This window comes from Anopheles darlingi, chromosome 2 (genome assembly GCF_943734745.1).
Source record: "Anopheles darlingi chromosome 2, idAnoDarlMG_H_01, whole genome shotgun sequence".
NCBI lineage: Eukaryota > Metazoa > Arthropoda > Insecta > Diptera > Culicidae > Anopheles > Anopheles darlingi.
The window spans coordinates 31064795-31081902 of NC_064874.1; the positions used below are offsets into that span (position 1 = coordinate 31064795).

Below are 17108 nucleotides of genomic sequence, written 5' to 3' on the forward strand. Positions count from 1 at the left end.
TATGTGATTTACATGCAAATCATACATGTTTATGCGGTAAAATATTTCATGCAAGATTGCATAAAACACAGCTGTCAAGTGAACTCTTCGAGGCGAGCAAGCCGTAAACAGCTGTTGACAGGAGATAAGGCGTAAAAAAGCAAAAAGCAGCTGCTTGCTCCGAACGGGTTCTCGTTTTCTTAAATTTTGGAGCCTTCTCCCCCGTCCGGTTACGGCGACTGCAATCGATAATTCTATCCCCGTCGATCTCCGGTCCTGTGGTCAACGAATCGTAGCCCGCTTCCGTGTATCCTGCGCCCACCGAGACGTGATTAGTCACCGAGTCGCCCTCCTGGATCCCGCTTTGTTGGCCGAAAATTGCGTGTGAATTGTGTTTGTCTCGACGGGAAAAGTGAATGAGCAACCCTCCACTCTGCTGGACGGATTGGATGACCGCCAGAGTGCTGTGTTGACGAGGCGCCGAAGGACAACCACTTGCTAAAGGTGCTGGTTACGCTTCGAAGGGTTTCCCTCGATAGATTCCCCCATCTTCTGCTCCCGGGCAAACCGCAAACACCGAGTCGGGGAGTGCATATCGCGCAGTCACAGTGCACAGGGTGACACTCGATGGTGCCATCCGTTGTCGGGTAGTGGAGCAAAGAGCGATCTGTCCAATGTCCGCAGAGGGGCCGCTTGTGGATCTCGATTACGGAGACACAAGCACGGATCGTACGATAAAGGCAGAGGTGAACGGTTCCACCAGCGTCCCGTTGTCCAACGAATCTCCCTCGATTCAGGCGCTCCGGGATCGTGTCAATCAGCTGTCGATCACACCCTCGCCACCGCCACCAGCACCATCGAGTGAAGATCGGGCAACACAAAGAAGGACAACCGCCAACGGACGAATCCTTAGCCTGCAAGATGCGATCGTGAACAGTCAACAGAACGCCACCAGCAGCAACCTTTTGGCGTTCGACGTGACGACGGTGGACGGTAGCAAACGTAGCGGAAACGGTTCTCTACTGACCTCCTCAACCTCGACCGTGGCCACCACCACCAATCCCAGCGTGGACGTGGAGGGTGACCGCGATCTCACCGTGCCCGACGTCAGTTTCGAAGGCATCACGCTGGATTCCGGCATCGATCGAGAGTCGCAGCCCTTGCTGGGTTCGCGCGATCACGAGATTACGTACAATCAATTCCCCGGTAAGTTTTTTTTACCAGTAGATAGATGGGAGCTATGCCTAGGGCGGAAGATTCGTTGCTGTGGGGCAGGAGTGAGCCATAAGCGGACTGTTACAAAAAACTAGACCAAAGACCCTGCAGCATCCGAACGCAACTTCTGTAACCTGCAACTTCTAGAACGCTTATCTCGCTTGGTTGATGGGTTGATAGCTCGCAGGCTTTACTGGTGCTGCTGGCATTACAGTGCAGCCTCGATTGCGGTCAACGGTCCTAACGTGCGTGCTGCAGCAGTTGCGCCTTTCCCTTCTTCGCACACGAACGTCACGCGCAATGGGCGCCAGAAGAATACATACAACTGCTCAGTGGTAGAGGTTGTGCAACCTTGAGTCGTCATATTGCCGTACGGTGACAATTGCGGTTCTTCGAAATTTCTTATCACTTTTGGACGAGTGTCTAATCGAACACATATGAACATAGAGTACATTCCAATTAGAACATCCTAACCAAAGACAGAGCACATGTCATGTGGCGCTGGTCAAGCATCCGGCATAATCGTCCTATCAGTTGGAAGATGACTCCGACTCACTTCGATTATAGCCCGTCCGTCTGTTCTAGCTTAGAGAGTTTTTTTCTCTTGCGATCAGCATTGCGTCGGCGCTACTGCCTTACCGATCCGGCTTCTTTCTGGTGGATGATGCGGCAAGGAAGGCTTCGCGCCTGAAATGTTCGTGTGTGAGTCATTCACTAATGGCAGTCTTCGTGCTTCTGTTGTGTTTTAGAAACGTGATAAGATTCGCTGGTAAGCGTTGGAGATAGCATAACGAGTCTGGAAGAGGAACAATTATTGGTAATTAGTTCCTTGGCGAATGAAGTTATTTCATCTTAATGTTGCGGATTGTGCCTATGGTGGACCATTTAGTAAGGTACCTCTGCACAATTATCATGTCTTTGTTTCGTCCACGCTGTACCACACACAGACGGACGCGTTTGTGTGCATCTAACCTTGACAATGGGTGGTAGCCGCACCGTACATAGGGATCGTTGTTTTGATCGTCGTTTCGTTCCAATTTCGGTCAACTGTATCCTCCACCGGCAAGCTAGCTTTTAGCGTCACCGAGCTGTTACCACAATTCATGGCACGATAACTGAAGAAAACTGCTCCGCCAACGGTGATGATGCCTAAAAAGATAACCTAGACCTAGAGATATGCTAAAACTGATCGACTGTTAAAAGAATCTTTCTCTTGGAATTGATATCAGACTCTTGTGTCGATATCTTCGTAATACCCTATTCTTGAATGTATATTACAACACTTCCACTAGCAGTACGTTCGAAAGTGGCTTGAAACTTGCTGAAAAGCTAACGATGGATAGAATAACACAACACAGCTTGCTATGTGAAACCATCGTATCGCATGATGAGTTTCCTATGATTGAAGATACTATTTTACTAGCTTTACTATCATTAGATTCATTATTCTAGGCCATATAAATCCATCTGTTTGGTATTAGTTGCAGTGAAGAAGGTTCTGGCATTTAAGAAAAAAGAAATATTGAAATTGCCGAAGTGACAAAGTATGATATTTTTTCAACATTTTGCGAACAAACATTTACTGTTTGTAAGATAGAAGGGACAAATAATTGAATGATGATTCTCAGCCTTATCTTGAAGGTGGATTATGGTCAGTGACGTCTTTAATGCAGCTGCGTACACTTCTCCGCGTTATGAGATGGAATATCGTGATTTTTCTTTATCAGCACTCCCGTGGCTTTAGCCAGGTGAAAGAGATTTGGCAGTGTTCGACCATTCGCCCAACGGACGCAAAAGATGCTCAACATAAACTTAGTTGCCCTACATAATCGATTCCAACAGTATCAACATGGCACGTGGCACTTACACTTCGGAAGCCTACTGTGGCTGTGTTGCTAGAAGCCCGGAAATGGATTTATTATCAAATTAGCCTTGCCCACTGACGATGGGAGCACTTACATCCGCTCTTTTGTTGTTCGAATGTTTCCGGCTCCTAGTTCTCGTGCGTATCCAAATTGAGGAATGTTTTTGGGTAAAAGCTTAATCACGATTCCCGTCGATAAGGACGATGATAGCGTATCAAAAGGCGCATCAAGTATTTCCATCAGTGGCAATTTAAGGCACTATTCGTCATTATATGGCTATGGCTTCTATGATTTTTCATTTACACATCCCGCTGGGAGTGCTCTAATTGAATCTTATGCTTTGCCCTCCTGCGCTCCTGGGTAGTTCGTTTTCGAAACGGTTTGTTGGCAAAGGGCACAGGTCGTCTGGCTTAAACTTCTGCCCGATTTTCTTCGAACCAAATGAGCCATCTAATGCGGTCCTGATGCTCGGAGCAGAGTACGCGGAAGGAGCTGCTCATGTTTTGATTTTTGTGGCCGAATCCGATCGGAGCGAAAGGACATCCGTAAGCAGCACGAACCTTGTTCGAGCTTCCATCCGAGCATTCGGTCACGTTCTCGGCCATCATCGAAAGCTCTCTCCTACCGATCGCACCGGAATTAGACGAAGTTCGTCCGAAGCCCTTCATACCTTTCCGGAGACGAAACGGACAAGAGGCAAGCGGCATCGTAGTAGCCCCCCGTAGAGAACGAAGCAGTACAGAGACTACACCACGTTAGTCAATCTACTAGTCAGCGCGTTTCGGTGTGTTTGTTAGTGGGCGCGCGTGGGTCTGTGGGCTCTCTCTATATCTCTCTCTCGCGCAAACCACACCACGACACGCGGCGACACAATCGACGTCACAACCCAAGAGCCATTTTCCGCCTTACTGCTGTTGGCCCAGGTGGCCCTCGTCTCTTCCGCTCATTTGCCCCTCGTGGCCTTTCGTGCGCATTTACTCGTGACGATTGACGTGGTTGGAGAAGAGCGGAAGGATAGCGTGTGCGGGTGGAGCGAGTTTTCGCCTTGGACGATTTTGCCACCTTCGTAGGCTTCCGAACCTTCCGAACGGGCTGGCCATCGTCAGTCGACTTGAACGTGGCCGGGCATACGCGACAGCAGCAGCGCGCAACACCACTAAGACCGCCACTATCACCGTTGTGTTGTGCAGTGGCTGTGCCGTTTCTGTGCCTACCGCTAGATATCGCGAATATTTTCCAACCATCAGTTTCGGTGGGCCACAGAGTGACAGTCTCCTCACCCACTGTTGTTGTGTGGTACAACACATCGTCACCCTCGGCGACTACTACAGCCTGCACACCGGATGGTGGTGCTACTGACGGCCTGCTACGTCGCTTTCTACGCCGCGCCTACGTCGTTTAATTAGAGGAAAATTCCTAATGATGTGCGGCTATGGTACTGTTGTTGTTGTTGCCGTCGTAGCGCTGTGCCCGGCGGCTGAGAGGACGAAGATGACGACGTCGAGAGCTGTCTGATTAACCTTCCGCTGGATTAATCGTGTGCCTGCGTGTGTGTGTGTGTGTGTTTTCGGCTGTGTGGGTGTGTGGAATTGTGATTTAGCACCACCAGTGGTCGCATGTTTAAATGCGGGTGTCCTTGTGATCCCGGGGAGTCGTTGTTGTCGTTGTTGTCGTTGTTGTTGGGGCAGTAATTCAATTATCTGACGTTATAGCAACACGCGCCGCGCATTCCGTAATAATCGCGTGCAAAAGTAAGGAACCGATGGTTGGTCCATTCGAAATAAGTGCATCAGCAGCAGCCCTTTAGTTGCTAAGGTCGACGTGGCTCACGTAGTCACTAGAGGGTACACAGAGCCGGGCCAAGATGCTAGTGGAAACCATCGGGACCAGTGGTTTTATCCTCGACGATCGAAACATTATTGGCCACGGTGAAAGCGTACGAAATGAGGGATTGGCCCAGTATGATATTCCGGTGGTAGCGGTGATGGATGGCAGTATTGAGGACGTTGAGCATAAGTCGCGACGAGCCCAGCTCTCGTCCTTCCATGGCGGTGGCCTTTCCGTAGTGAATCCCACGTATCTGTTAGTAACAGAAGGAGAAGTGGGAGTGGGAGCAGCAGCAGCAGCAGCAATAACACCACACCAGTCACCGACTAACATCCTCACCGGAAATGTGCCAGCCGCCATCATCGGGCCGAATCCTTCTCCGGTGCAGCAACCACCAGCAGTAGGAGCAGCCAGTGCCTTCCAGTTGAGTACGGCCATCGTGAGTCTGGATGGATCACGGTCTGGCCGACGGGCGCTCGAGGCCGGTGGTGCGTGTGAGACGCGCGTCGAGTGTATTAACGGCGAGTTTCTGATCAACGAGGACGATTACTATCCCTACAACGACATACCAGGTTAGGCACACAGGATTAATGCTGTCGCAGCACAGGCCATTGCCTTCTCCGGTAATGCTATTGTTGATGTGGCCATCCGCGCGCTCTGGTTGAGGTGATTTTGTTGGTGCACTACGTGTTGGCCTTACGTGTATGTGTGTATGTCTCGTGGGGTGGACGAAAATACTAGAACAAAAATGTATGTGTGCGTGTATGATAGAGGGTCACGTGGTGCTGTTGGTCCCTTTTTATGAACCTAGAGAGCATATACGTGGGACGAGGTCGTGGGCACGAGTTGCCAGCTGTGTACGTAGAGTGAGACCGAGCGATAGAGAGTAACAGCGAAAGAGATAGAAAGCCGGGGCTGGCGTTCTCTTCAAGGATGCCACGATGTTTTTGCTTGTTTTGCATAAAAATCGTGTAAATTGTGCATTCCTTAAACTCCACTTGCATGCCATGGCTACGTATTGCCTATGCTAAGGCCCTTTTATGCCTTCGTCGCATCCAGTCCATGGCACATCCTTTTGAAATGGAAAAAAAACTTTTTTTAATTCATCATGAACGAATAGCCTGGAGGAATCCGACGCAAAGCATACTAGATGTGGAAAACCCCGATCATTAACGCGAGCCACGCTGGAGAGTGGTTTTGAAATCATTTTCCACGCATTCCATTCCCCATTCCCTCAAATCAAATCCTTCCAGAAAGCACGAACTGCTACTGGAACACGAGGGTGTTCCATTTGGTTTTCTCCGCATTCTGACCACGGCTACTCCGATTGCCAAGGCCAGTTAGGTACGGTCGATTGCACTTAGCAGCGTCAGTTCACTTAGGATATCGCTGAAAGATAGGCCACCCTATAGCTCACCTCAGAAGCTTCCACTTCCCTAGCAGCACTACAATTTCAAGATGATTTCGAGATTTTTGATTTAAACGGAAAAAGGTACATAAATTGTGCACAGTTTCTTATTCGACTTCGGTGCCCCGAATGCGTATCATTCTTGCTGCCCGATGGACAGGAAGAGTAGTAGCTCATGAAACAGGCTTGTAACCTCCACAGAAGGTGATTGTTTCAAAACAACGCACCTAATTCCCACTCACTTTTTGTGTGGGGCCGAGAAAAATGGAACCGCATACCCAAACTTAGAATGGCCGTAATGCGTGACGGGGGAGCGTTGATAGTGACGTCGGAACAGCTTAATAATCCGTTGTTTTTCTCGCGATTTTCTCCACTCTTGGCACTTTAACGTGTGGTTTCGGTGTTCACAACGCTGCATTTGCATTTACGGCGAGCCGGTGCAACCGGGCTTTGCTGGTCGCATCTTCATTTTTCTTTTAATGACTGGCCGAGAGCCAAAAGTGCACCGAGATAATAATGGCAGGCCACCGTCAGCGTTGAGTTGGTGGTGGTATCGCTGCCGGGCGGCGAGTTATTTATGGTTTCATTTTTCGGGATTGTCTAGGGGTTCGTTGCGAAGGTCGTTTGGAAGCGGCGAGGCACGTGAAACGTGGCCAAGCTTTAATCCGATTTATTGCAAAACCGTTGGTGCCATTCGTTCAGTAGAAGGTGCATCCATTTCCACTACGATACCCCAGGTACTGGTCGGTCCAATGTCTTGAAGCTGCTAACCTCTTCGTTCCAGTATCCCTGCTGTATGTGCTTACGTCTGGTGCCTACGCCAACAGCAGCAGCAGCAGTAGTAGCAGAGAATGATAACCCATTTTTGTATGCCACGAGTTGTGAATCGTAGGCTGATGTGTCGTTGCGGCGTTAGCTGTACTGAGCGATAGGAAAATGATTTTTTTGCTGTTGGTAAACTGAAGTGGAGCAGAACTGGAAGAAACCTGCCCAACTGATAATGGGTTGACTCGCTTTGGAAGCAATTTTGAAAATCGTTCTGTAATATATGCTATCAAATCCATTTGTTTATACGACTTTACTCTACCTGTCCTTCAGTTGTGTCAAATGAGCTAGTTGTTGCGTTAAGAGTCTTGAAACATGAAGCAAAAAAGGAATATTTAAAAACAATTCTTTATTATATTATTTTTATTATAAGCGATTGCGAGCCTTTAAAGTTAGTTAACAAATGGTTGTTTTTTGCAATGATAGAATAGTGAAGACAGTTACCATTTCACATGTACCATTTGATGGTTGCAATATCGAGCCAAAAAACCATTCGTTGTTGAACTGTAATTCCCGAAACAGATGATAGGTATTATCCCAGTCGTTGTCTTTTTCGATTTATGAGATGAATGCATCCACTCCTTTTTTATGGATATTAATTTTGCTTGAGTGATCACGATCGCCGACAGTGTGACTTAAGCTCCTCAAGGAGTGGTTAATTTCCACGAAAAGATTAGCGGTATACCTTATTCACAATATTTGAAATTATCTGGTTACCTTTATTCGATAGGACAGAACCCATCCATCTATGTTCGTTCGTTACGAACACGGGTAAAACAAGGCTTCTGCTGAGTTAGTGCTTATGGGGAAAAGCAAAAAATTATGCACAAAACGAATGCTCCAATAATTAGTTTTCTAATACAAACATATCGAAATACAATCTCTGAGAGATTTTAAAGTATTTTAGGACGCTTTTAATGCACTGAATCGTTTATGTTCGAGCAGGCCATGGGTAGTGTATCAATTGACGACGTACAGTATATATTTAATCAAGCCGTACGACTTCAATGAATCTATTCGCAACCCAATAGCATGCAACGCATTGGCATTCCAACGAGCTTCATATATTGTTTGATCGATTGTTAAATTGTTAAAAAAATTAAAATGTCTTCGAACGATTTCTTTCTCCCAATCTGCACAGATGACCCTCACTTCAGTGATTTGGTGTACTCGGCGGAGATTGCAATCGATGGCGGCATTTACCCGGAACGCATCTATCAAGGTAGTAGTGGATCGTACTTCGTGAAAAATCCAGCAAACGTAAGTATGCGGGTCGCCGGGGGTCGGGCTAGAATAAACTTAAGTGTGACTACAATGAGATTGCTCAAACATTCCATGAAGTTGTCATCCGGAAGCTCTGTCGCTGGTGACAACTGGAACGTCCTGCAGTGCAGCAGAGCATAGAGTAAACGTTATACAAACGATTCCATTCGACTGATCCGGCTTAGATTGATCGTATCTAAGTTGACATCGATCGAATGAAAGGGGAATTTCCACTTTTATCAAGCATTTTAGTGGAAGTTTTGGTATGAATCGTACAACCCTGATATCTGGATTTGCTGGTTCGAGCGCTTCGATGGCAATGCCGTATGTCTGACGCGTCTTTTTTGTTTTTGTTCAATTTCCACAGAAAGTAATTGCCGTGTTCAAACCAAAAGATGAAGAACCGTACGGCCGGCTTAACCCAAAGTGGACCAAATGGATGCACAAACTGTGCTGTCCTTGCTGTTTCGGACGCGCATGTCTCATACCGAACCAAGGGTAAGTGCTATTAGATTGCGGCCCGCTGGTCTGCGATTTGGCATTTTCCAATCCATCAGCCTCTTATCTCGCATTCACCCATTTTCCTACTGTCTTAGGTACCTCTCGGAAGCCGGAGCGAGTCTTGTGGACCAAAAGCTGAACCTTAACATCGTGCCAAAGACGCGCGTTGTTCGATTGGTGTCGGAGACGTTCAACTATCCCCGGCTCGATCGGCAGAAAGCACGGATCAAGAAAACGATCAAGGAGCGTATTCCGGCAGCGCGCTTTAACCGAATGTCGCTACCACCGAAGACGGGCTCGTTTCAGTTGTTCGTGGATGGGTACAAGGACGCCGACTACTGGTTGCGACGCTTTGAGCAGGAACCACTACCGGCACGGTTGGGCCAAAAGTTTCAACTACAGTTTGAACGACTCGTCGTGCTCGACTACATCATACGAAACACGGATCGGGGCAACGATAATTGGCTGATCAAGTACGATCAACCGACGATCCTGCCGACGTCACCAACATCACCGAACGGTGCTGGTCTAACCAGCCCCAATGGCTTCGGCATGCAGAATGGCGGCAGCAATGGTTTCATGCCTCGCAGCAGTACTCGCCTGGAGATGACGGAACACACGGACTGGAATTTGGTGCAGCTGCCGGAGATTCGAATTGCGGCAATCGATAATGGGCTGGCGTTTCCGTTCAAACATCCGGACTCGTGGCGCGCTTACCCGTACCATTGGGCCTGGCTGCCGCAAGCGAAGCAACCGTTCAGCCAGGACATCCGGGACCTGATACTGCCCTCGCTGTCCGATCTGAACTTTGTCGAGGAGCTGTGCAACGAGCTGTACGAACTGTTCCGGCAGGATAAGGGTTTCGACCGGGGCCTGTTCGAGCGGCAAATGTCTGTGATGCGTGGTCAGATACTGAATCTAACACAAGCTTTAAAAGACGGCAAGAGCCCGGTACAGCTGGTACAGATGCCGGCCGTCATCGTCGAGAGGTGGGTTCGCTTACCTCCCGCTGAAAGCTACAGCGACAGCTTCTGACACTCGAGATACATGCATGCTTTCCCCTCTTTAGCCCACATGAATATCCATTCCGCCGCACGTAGCTTCTTTATATTCGATGTTTTTATTCTACTACCTCTTTCTTTTTACATTACCGTTTCTTTGTTTTTGTTAAGTTTTATAATAGAGATAAAAAAAGAAAAACGAAACATTAACAAAACACTATCATAATATTGCTGGTTTTCTTTTGCACCTTACGTTTATTTTTGCTTCGGAACCATTCGACGGTCATTCTTCTTATCAACTTATGGACAGTTTTGCTTTCCCACATAACCTGTTCGATGCTTCCTTCACACAAAACACATCCCTCGATTGCATGACGAGTCCCCAAGCAATGATAAAAATTGTTAACAAAAAAAAATGCCAAAATTATAATCAAGACCTATTCCCTTGCCTACCTCTGTTTGCTTTCAGATCGAAAGGAAATCCGGGATCGTCGAGATTTTTCTCATTCCAGCAGCGCTTCCAAAACAAAAGTCCCTTCTTCTCATGGTGTTAGGAACTACCACGAAGGGAAATGAGCAATCGGCAGATCAATCGCTGGCACTATTACAACCGGTTAAAAACGATGGCTCTCAAACAACGAGAATCCCTGCGGGTGAGAAGGCACAGTGTCGATGGCGTAGTTAGTGTCTTTCATCATCCTTATCTCGTTCCTCACGGTGTAACTGTATGAGAAAGACGTGGAATTCTACAGACAACGAAAGTATGCGTTCGATTGTCGATTGATGGCGCAGGCAAGAGAATCAACCACACGTGTCAGCTGGCCGGACAAACTGCGTGGCAGTCGACAGGATACTACTAGATAATTCAATGCTAACAGTGCAACAGTAGTGTAAACCACACACGTACGCAAATATATATACAAGCACTCCATATATATATATTAGTCTACGTATATATATAAAAAAACAATAGGGATATTTAAAACAGAATGAGCTCCCCCACAAAACACACACATACATACAGTGCATGTACGTAAATAGCGTTTGTAACCAGCGCATAGGAACGAGAATTAGGAGATCTTCGCAGAACATAGAAAGAGGAATGATCTAAATCTCGTGACCGGGGTCGGTGAATATGGGAGCAATATGGTAATTTATTTAGGAAAGCAAACTAGCAAACAGCGAAACACTCTTACTGGCGCGAGGGAAAACGGGCATCAGTGAAACAGGGTTTTGTGGTGTCATTTTTCCGTTAAACCCAAAAAGGGGGTACATATGTGCGAAGTGTTTGCGTGGTACCAAGGGAGTAAAGGATTGTCAGGTTTTCCTACGTTAGCGCTTAAGTGAAACGAACAACGTAACATAAACGGCGGTATAATATCGGTTCACTACAATTGAGCCTTGTTGATCGCCTCCACACTAGTCCCCTATGTTAAAGGCAAACACACACACATACACGCGTGCATGTTCATGAATAATACGGATCCCGCGAAGCGGTACCTACTCGGCGATACTACTTTCAGTGACAACATCACAGCATGTGTCATACCCACGTGTCGATACAGTCTCATGTTCTCCCACTAGAGGAGTTACTTTCGATTGGTAATCATAATTCTAATCAGCTAATACAACAATCACACACCCAAATACACACAACACAGGGTTCAGTTGCCACGTAAAGATCTTTAGCTTTTCTCAGTAACGAAACATGAAGTAGCCACGACAAATGTCAGGACATGTACGCTGAATAGTAGAAAATGGTGGCCGTGATGGAGAAGCCAAATCGTGAAACGCATGCTTTAGCGTTTAGAATAGTAGATAGTTACGAACACAAGGAAGGGAAGTAAAAGGCAATTCGGCGAGTGTCTCCGGGTGTGATGAGGAACCTCTTTTATGATTTCCCAAAAAGAACTCGGTTTCGGATATATCTAGAAAGGAGTTTGATGGCCACAATTGTGTACAGTGGCGGGTTTGTAGAGGTTTTTCTATCCTTTGTTATTTTCTCGCTTTTGTGTACAATTCTTCATTTTGTTTCTATACTCCTCCTTGTAAAATATACTTCATGCTACTTATGAAAAATTCGCCTACATATCTTGAGCCGTTGAGTTCCTCACGTTCCTCTCACTCCATAACTCGGCTCCAAAATGGTATGAATTCGGATGGAAAGAAATGCATCTAGTAAGCTGTCTTTGTAGCGATCCTCTCGAACTCAAGCGGACAAAGAACAAACTGCTATCCTTTACGTCATGCCGACGCCGGTTACTAGATGAACAAGTTAGGATTGATGAGTTCTTTTGTGCGTTCCTCAGGTTCAGGTGTTTAGTTTAGCGGTTCCGATAAAGCCGTGTAGAGTAAGTAATTTGCTTAGAAAACTTTACTCGAGAAACCCGCCAACGGTCTTCTGGCCCCGTTTTGAGGGTAGCTTGATACTTCCATTTTATTGTTTATCCTGTAACTCCAATGGATTCCGGACCTTTTCCCTGAAAGATAATGTGTGTTTGATCGATGTACCTGTTAGGGAGTGGGTAGGGCTGGATTAACAGTGGCATGCGAAATGTTTACTCAGGAAGGTCCTAAGTTTGCCATCTGTTTTTGCTTTTAGGATGTTACACGACCCGAGGTCCTCCGTAACCACGTTTGGGTTCGGGCATTGCAGGTGCCATCCCCAAACTGACCCAGAAAAGGCATTCCAATTCGCTCGTATCCATTCTCTGGGGTCCATGGGCTTGTAAGGTATTTAAAGCAGCCGTTGGCAGCGCGGAAAAATTGAATAATCAAACAGCAAAGTCCTCGTTACGTATTCTAGTTCACTCGCATTTCGCTGGTCAAGTAAGAGGCAGAAATGTGGTCTGGTCCACAGAACAAGCCACCTATGTTTTCTGGGTTTCTTGAGCCACTCAGATAAGGACTCAGCAATGGGATGCGCTGATAGCACTGATTAATAAATAGTTGCCATTTATTTGGCACCTGCACGCTAGTGACAATTAGTTCCTTTGTATCTATTAGGTCACGGAATCCGGCAACTGGGCTGAATGTTTCCAATTCCGTTTCTCCCATACTCAGCAGCGCTACCAGCCATGCCGCCCTATCCACAATGCACCGCAACAAAATGCTGGTAGAGTAGGCTGCACCAAACATAGTCAAACTAGAGCATAGCAACGGCTAGGCTAGAAACTGGGCCACAATTTAAGCAAAGAAAGGAAATATCGGAGTTGCCCCTGCACCCATTTTTCATTGGTAATTCCGGTGCCTACCCTAACCTTGTCTCTAACTCATCAACTCGCTCGTCACTCGTCACTAACGGAATGGGTGATTCCGTGGGACGGGAGGAGTTATCGCCTCGGAAATCCATTGATTCGGGAAAGGATTTCTTCAATCACTTCTCATCGTATCCTGTATTGAAAAGTGAAAAGAGGAAATAATTTGTTTTTGTATTTGTGCCAGTCCTAGCTTGCGCCGAGCTACAGCAGCGAGTTGGGCGACCGCACATAGATATCCCTTTTCGGTATGCATCCCTGTGAGGGTCAACTCAACCGTAACGGAATGGGGCAGGACGCATAACCCTTGGGTGCGGCCGGTTTCGCCGTTGGTGTTGGTGTTGTCCCTTCACTCTCCGCAGGACGATCATGGGAACACCGACACCCTCGCGACCATAGTGCTGTAGGACCCCCTTCCGTGGGGCACATAAACTACGTTACAAAAAATAAAATAACGAACGAACGGCTGGAGTGTCTCGTGGTTCTCGTTAACATAAGAGAACGAGAGAGAAAGAGAGAATGAGAAGCATTATGTAAGAAGGAGCGAAAGGACCGCCGATGCCGTCGTCGAACGAAACGATTCGGTCGACCACCCATCTTCCGGCACGGTCGGTACGGATCGCGCTCCAGTTTCACTTCACTTCGGTCACTGAGGTCAGCCAGTAGCAATCGTGGTGTTGGTCCAGCAGAAGCATACCTCGCGCGTGATTCACCGTGTACGCTGTGGTGATGTGACCGTGGAGACTGCTGCCTAGGTCTTTGGGAAGGACCCACGCCGTCGAATGTGGAAGGTTCGTGGACGAGTAGAGTGCCGGTTTGTGCAGATTCTAACAGATTAGCCACCAAAGTTACTGAGGAATATGGTCAGCTGATCCGTAACGGTTCGTGCCAGATGGTTGTGATAGGGTGGGCTTTGTGTCTGGGTCTGGGGATGAAACCACGAATGAGAACAACATATTGCGCCACGTGCAATTAGCAATCCGGTGTCATCCTTCCACAGTGCCAGGAGAAGAGTGGAGAAGCTAACCCGTTTTCCATGCATAATTAGCATTAGATAATCTTCCTGGTTGTATCTACGGTGCAGGTACGTTGCGGGCGATCTTTTACAACCATTCACGCATGGTTTGCCATTGGAAAGCATTATTTCCACGGCCATGGCTAATGGGAAAATGACGTTAACAGTGTGTTAAATCGTGTTGCAGCAACAATTCGGGCCTGTGTTTGCCCCACATAGTGATTGGAAAACTAGATGGTGATGTTCAAATGTACTTGACTTCATGGCTTACCTACTTGGATATCCTAAAATCGTCTCCTTCTAATTGAAGTGGACAAGGAAGCTGGTGTTCAGTATTCTAACTGATTCGGGTAAATGCTTCCCAAAGGACATACCATTCTGACAAAGTGCCGATGTTCAGCGAACTAACCCGCGTGCTTCCTGTCGATTTGGGACCCTACACCGAGCAGCTCATGAAATATTCGAATATTCCAGACCAACTTACCGTAAGCCTAGTCTACCTTAATTCCCCAATCGATTGCGGAGTTTTCGACCGCGTATGTGCTCATTAAAACAACTTGAAGGTTATGACCAACACTGTTCGTAAAGGCAACCTGTCGGCTTGCGGGTCTTAAAATAACTTCCAATTCCTACAACGCCTCCCACCAGCTCACAAAACCAATAAAACTATTATGAAGCCTAGCCCATGGGTCTGGACTGGAGTACCATGTTGAAAAGGGCATTTGTTTCCGGTCTGTTTTTGGTAAAGAGGAAGTAGTATGAATGCATAGACAGCGTCACATCTTGCATGAATGACAATGAACTGGAGTGTAATGTCGAATATCATCTTCTAACGGCAGTGGTTCCTTTACTTGACCTTTGAGCTTTGTCCTTGTTACGTCCTTTTTCCAAAAACCTCAACTACAAATAATAATTTTATGGTCAGCTCCCGAGGTCAGCTAAAGCATCCTTCGTTTGTGCTATCGAAAAGTTTAAGTTAAAGTTGAAGTCAGGTCAGTGAGATGCAGGTTTTAAGTAGCATGGATTGGACTTACAGGAGCAAGCCAGGAGATATTGAATTCTAATTAATATTCTTTTGTGGTAAATACATTGCCATTTTTGTTTTCCATTGGTCACTGCAGTATAGACCGTTCGTGTAATTCTCAGCATATTGAAAATTATACGATTATATTTAAATGTGGATTAGAACTTCTCTGATGCTGACCATGGAAAAACATGAAGCTCATCGATACTCGACGCTCCTTAACAGCACATGCGGTAAAAGCCTCGCTGCCGTATAGCTTAACAAGAAGTGATTAGTGAAAAATGCTTCAATTTTTCAACATTTTCGCCCTTGCGCGAGCTTGACACCATTTCCGTCGGCAATGGATGATATTCCGCTCCATGCCATACCAGACAAACACAAAAGTGAGATTAAACTAACAAACAAAAAAAACAGGATCCCCTCATGCCTCCAAAGCTGTGAGAGCCTGTCACCTGGCGGCAACACTATTGACCTGGAAAGCCGGTGCTATGTCCCAAATTCAGGTCATGCACTACCCGCCAGGAGGTACCGTACAGGGCCACCTCAGGGCGCACCCCATTATCATCGACATACACCAATCCTTCGTTCCAGGCTACCCTAGGAGATACTTGGGAGAAGCGACGATTTCGATATGCAATTTATGCTTTTCCCATACAAACAAAAATGCGGTGCTATTTTTGTGGAGTACACAAAACCTCGATCGTAGTAGACTTATACCACGACGAAACCGCGCAAAGTGATGCAATGTGCTTAGTTCACTTTGGTACAAACAGGCTCGTTGAGTGGAGTAATTCCCGCCGTTCGCCAACATTTCGTTACCCCTAAGTTAGGCATTCCAAATTCTTTCGTTCCGGTACCTTCGGTGCTCCGGTGTGTTCGGACGAAGGTGTTCCATCCTTTTTTGAAAAAAACCCTTTTGAAGTTGCTGCAAGATTGAGTCATGGAATGTAGCGAGTCCTGGTAAGTGAACAAGTGGGATAGTATGGCGCGCGTGATGTTTGATTGGAAATAACAGTTTTGAAGGTTACGGGGAGTGCACACCCACCCTTCTACTATGGCACCCCAATAGTTAGCCAATATCGGACCGTATAAATAGGATTTATTGATTAAATAAGCTGAACATGCAGAAAGCCGATAAGCGTTTCGTGATAATGATTCAAAATCGTTTAATTTCGTAAAAAATCGTCCAACCTTCCTATATCCCGCCTCGTTTGACCTTCCTTCGCGCTCTGCGGTTGGCTCGATAGTGCACCGTGTCACGTGGAACCAACATCATCTGCAGTAGTCGGTGGCGTGAACATTTGCGAGCAGGACGCTCCCGTCCTAGTCCATCCATGCGACGCGCCAACGGTTAACGATTCTTCCAACTGCTGCAGTGCAGCCCCGCAACTCGAAGTTTGTCATCCCGTAATCGTTGACCAGGTGTGCGCCACCGGAACCAACAACACCATGCCCCAGTGTTGTAACTGTGCCTGCGGCAGGCCGGGATGTGCACCCGTAAAACGTGTGGTAAGTGACACCCGCCGAACGTTCGTTTTAAGGGTTATCTTAACTCTGTTCCTACCGTAGCGCTATGTACAACCTCCGAAGCGAGAATCCTGCAAACCGGTTAGCAGCTACAAAGCACCAGAGGTGCAGTTTGGGTGTGATAGCGTCTACAAAACATCCTTCCACACGGACCCCCAACTAGTCGTCAATGCACGGCCATTACCGATCAAGCCACAATCGCACCTGACACCCCATCCAGGAACGCTGGAGAAGGACACGGTCACAGCGGTAGGATGAAGCCACTCGAGGGTGCTGGAATAAACTTTATCATGTTCTGTGGTGCTTTTTTGTAGCTCTCATACCCAGGTTATCAACACAGCGAACGGGTACAACCGATCGTTCCAACAGCAAACCAACTCATACAACCGGGTCCTCTGCAG

At 47.1% G+C, this 17108-nt stretch overlaps 1 protein-coding gene across 1 annotated transcript in view; it reads left to right on the forward strand.

The window, feature by feature from the left end:
- Positions 1–2820: 2820 nt before the first annotated feature.
- LOC125951662 (uncharacterized) overlaps positions 2821–17108 on the forward strand; it is a 16133-nt gene continuing 1845 nt past the window's right edge. Inside the window, exons 1-8 of the mRNA XM_049680626.1 lie at positions 2821–5458; positions 8261–8379; positions 8750–8880; positions 8979–9864; positions 11471–11486; positions 14544–14641; positions 16750–16956; positions 17022–17108. The exon at positions 17022–17108 is cut by the window's right edge and continues 202 nt beyond it. Of these exons, the coding sequence (XP_049536583.1) occupies positions 4924–5458; positions 8261–8379; positions 8750–8880; positions 8979–9864; positions 11471–11486; positions 14544–14641; positions 16750–16956; positions 17022–17108 (2079 nt within the window). The 5' untranslated portion in view covers positions 2821–4923. The remainder of the gene's footprint in view (positions 5459–8260; positions 8380–8749; positions 8881–8978; positions 9865–11470; positions 11487–14543; positions 14642–16749; positions 16957–17021) is intronic.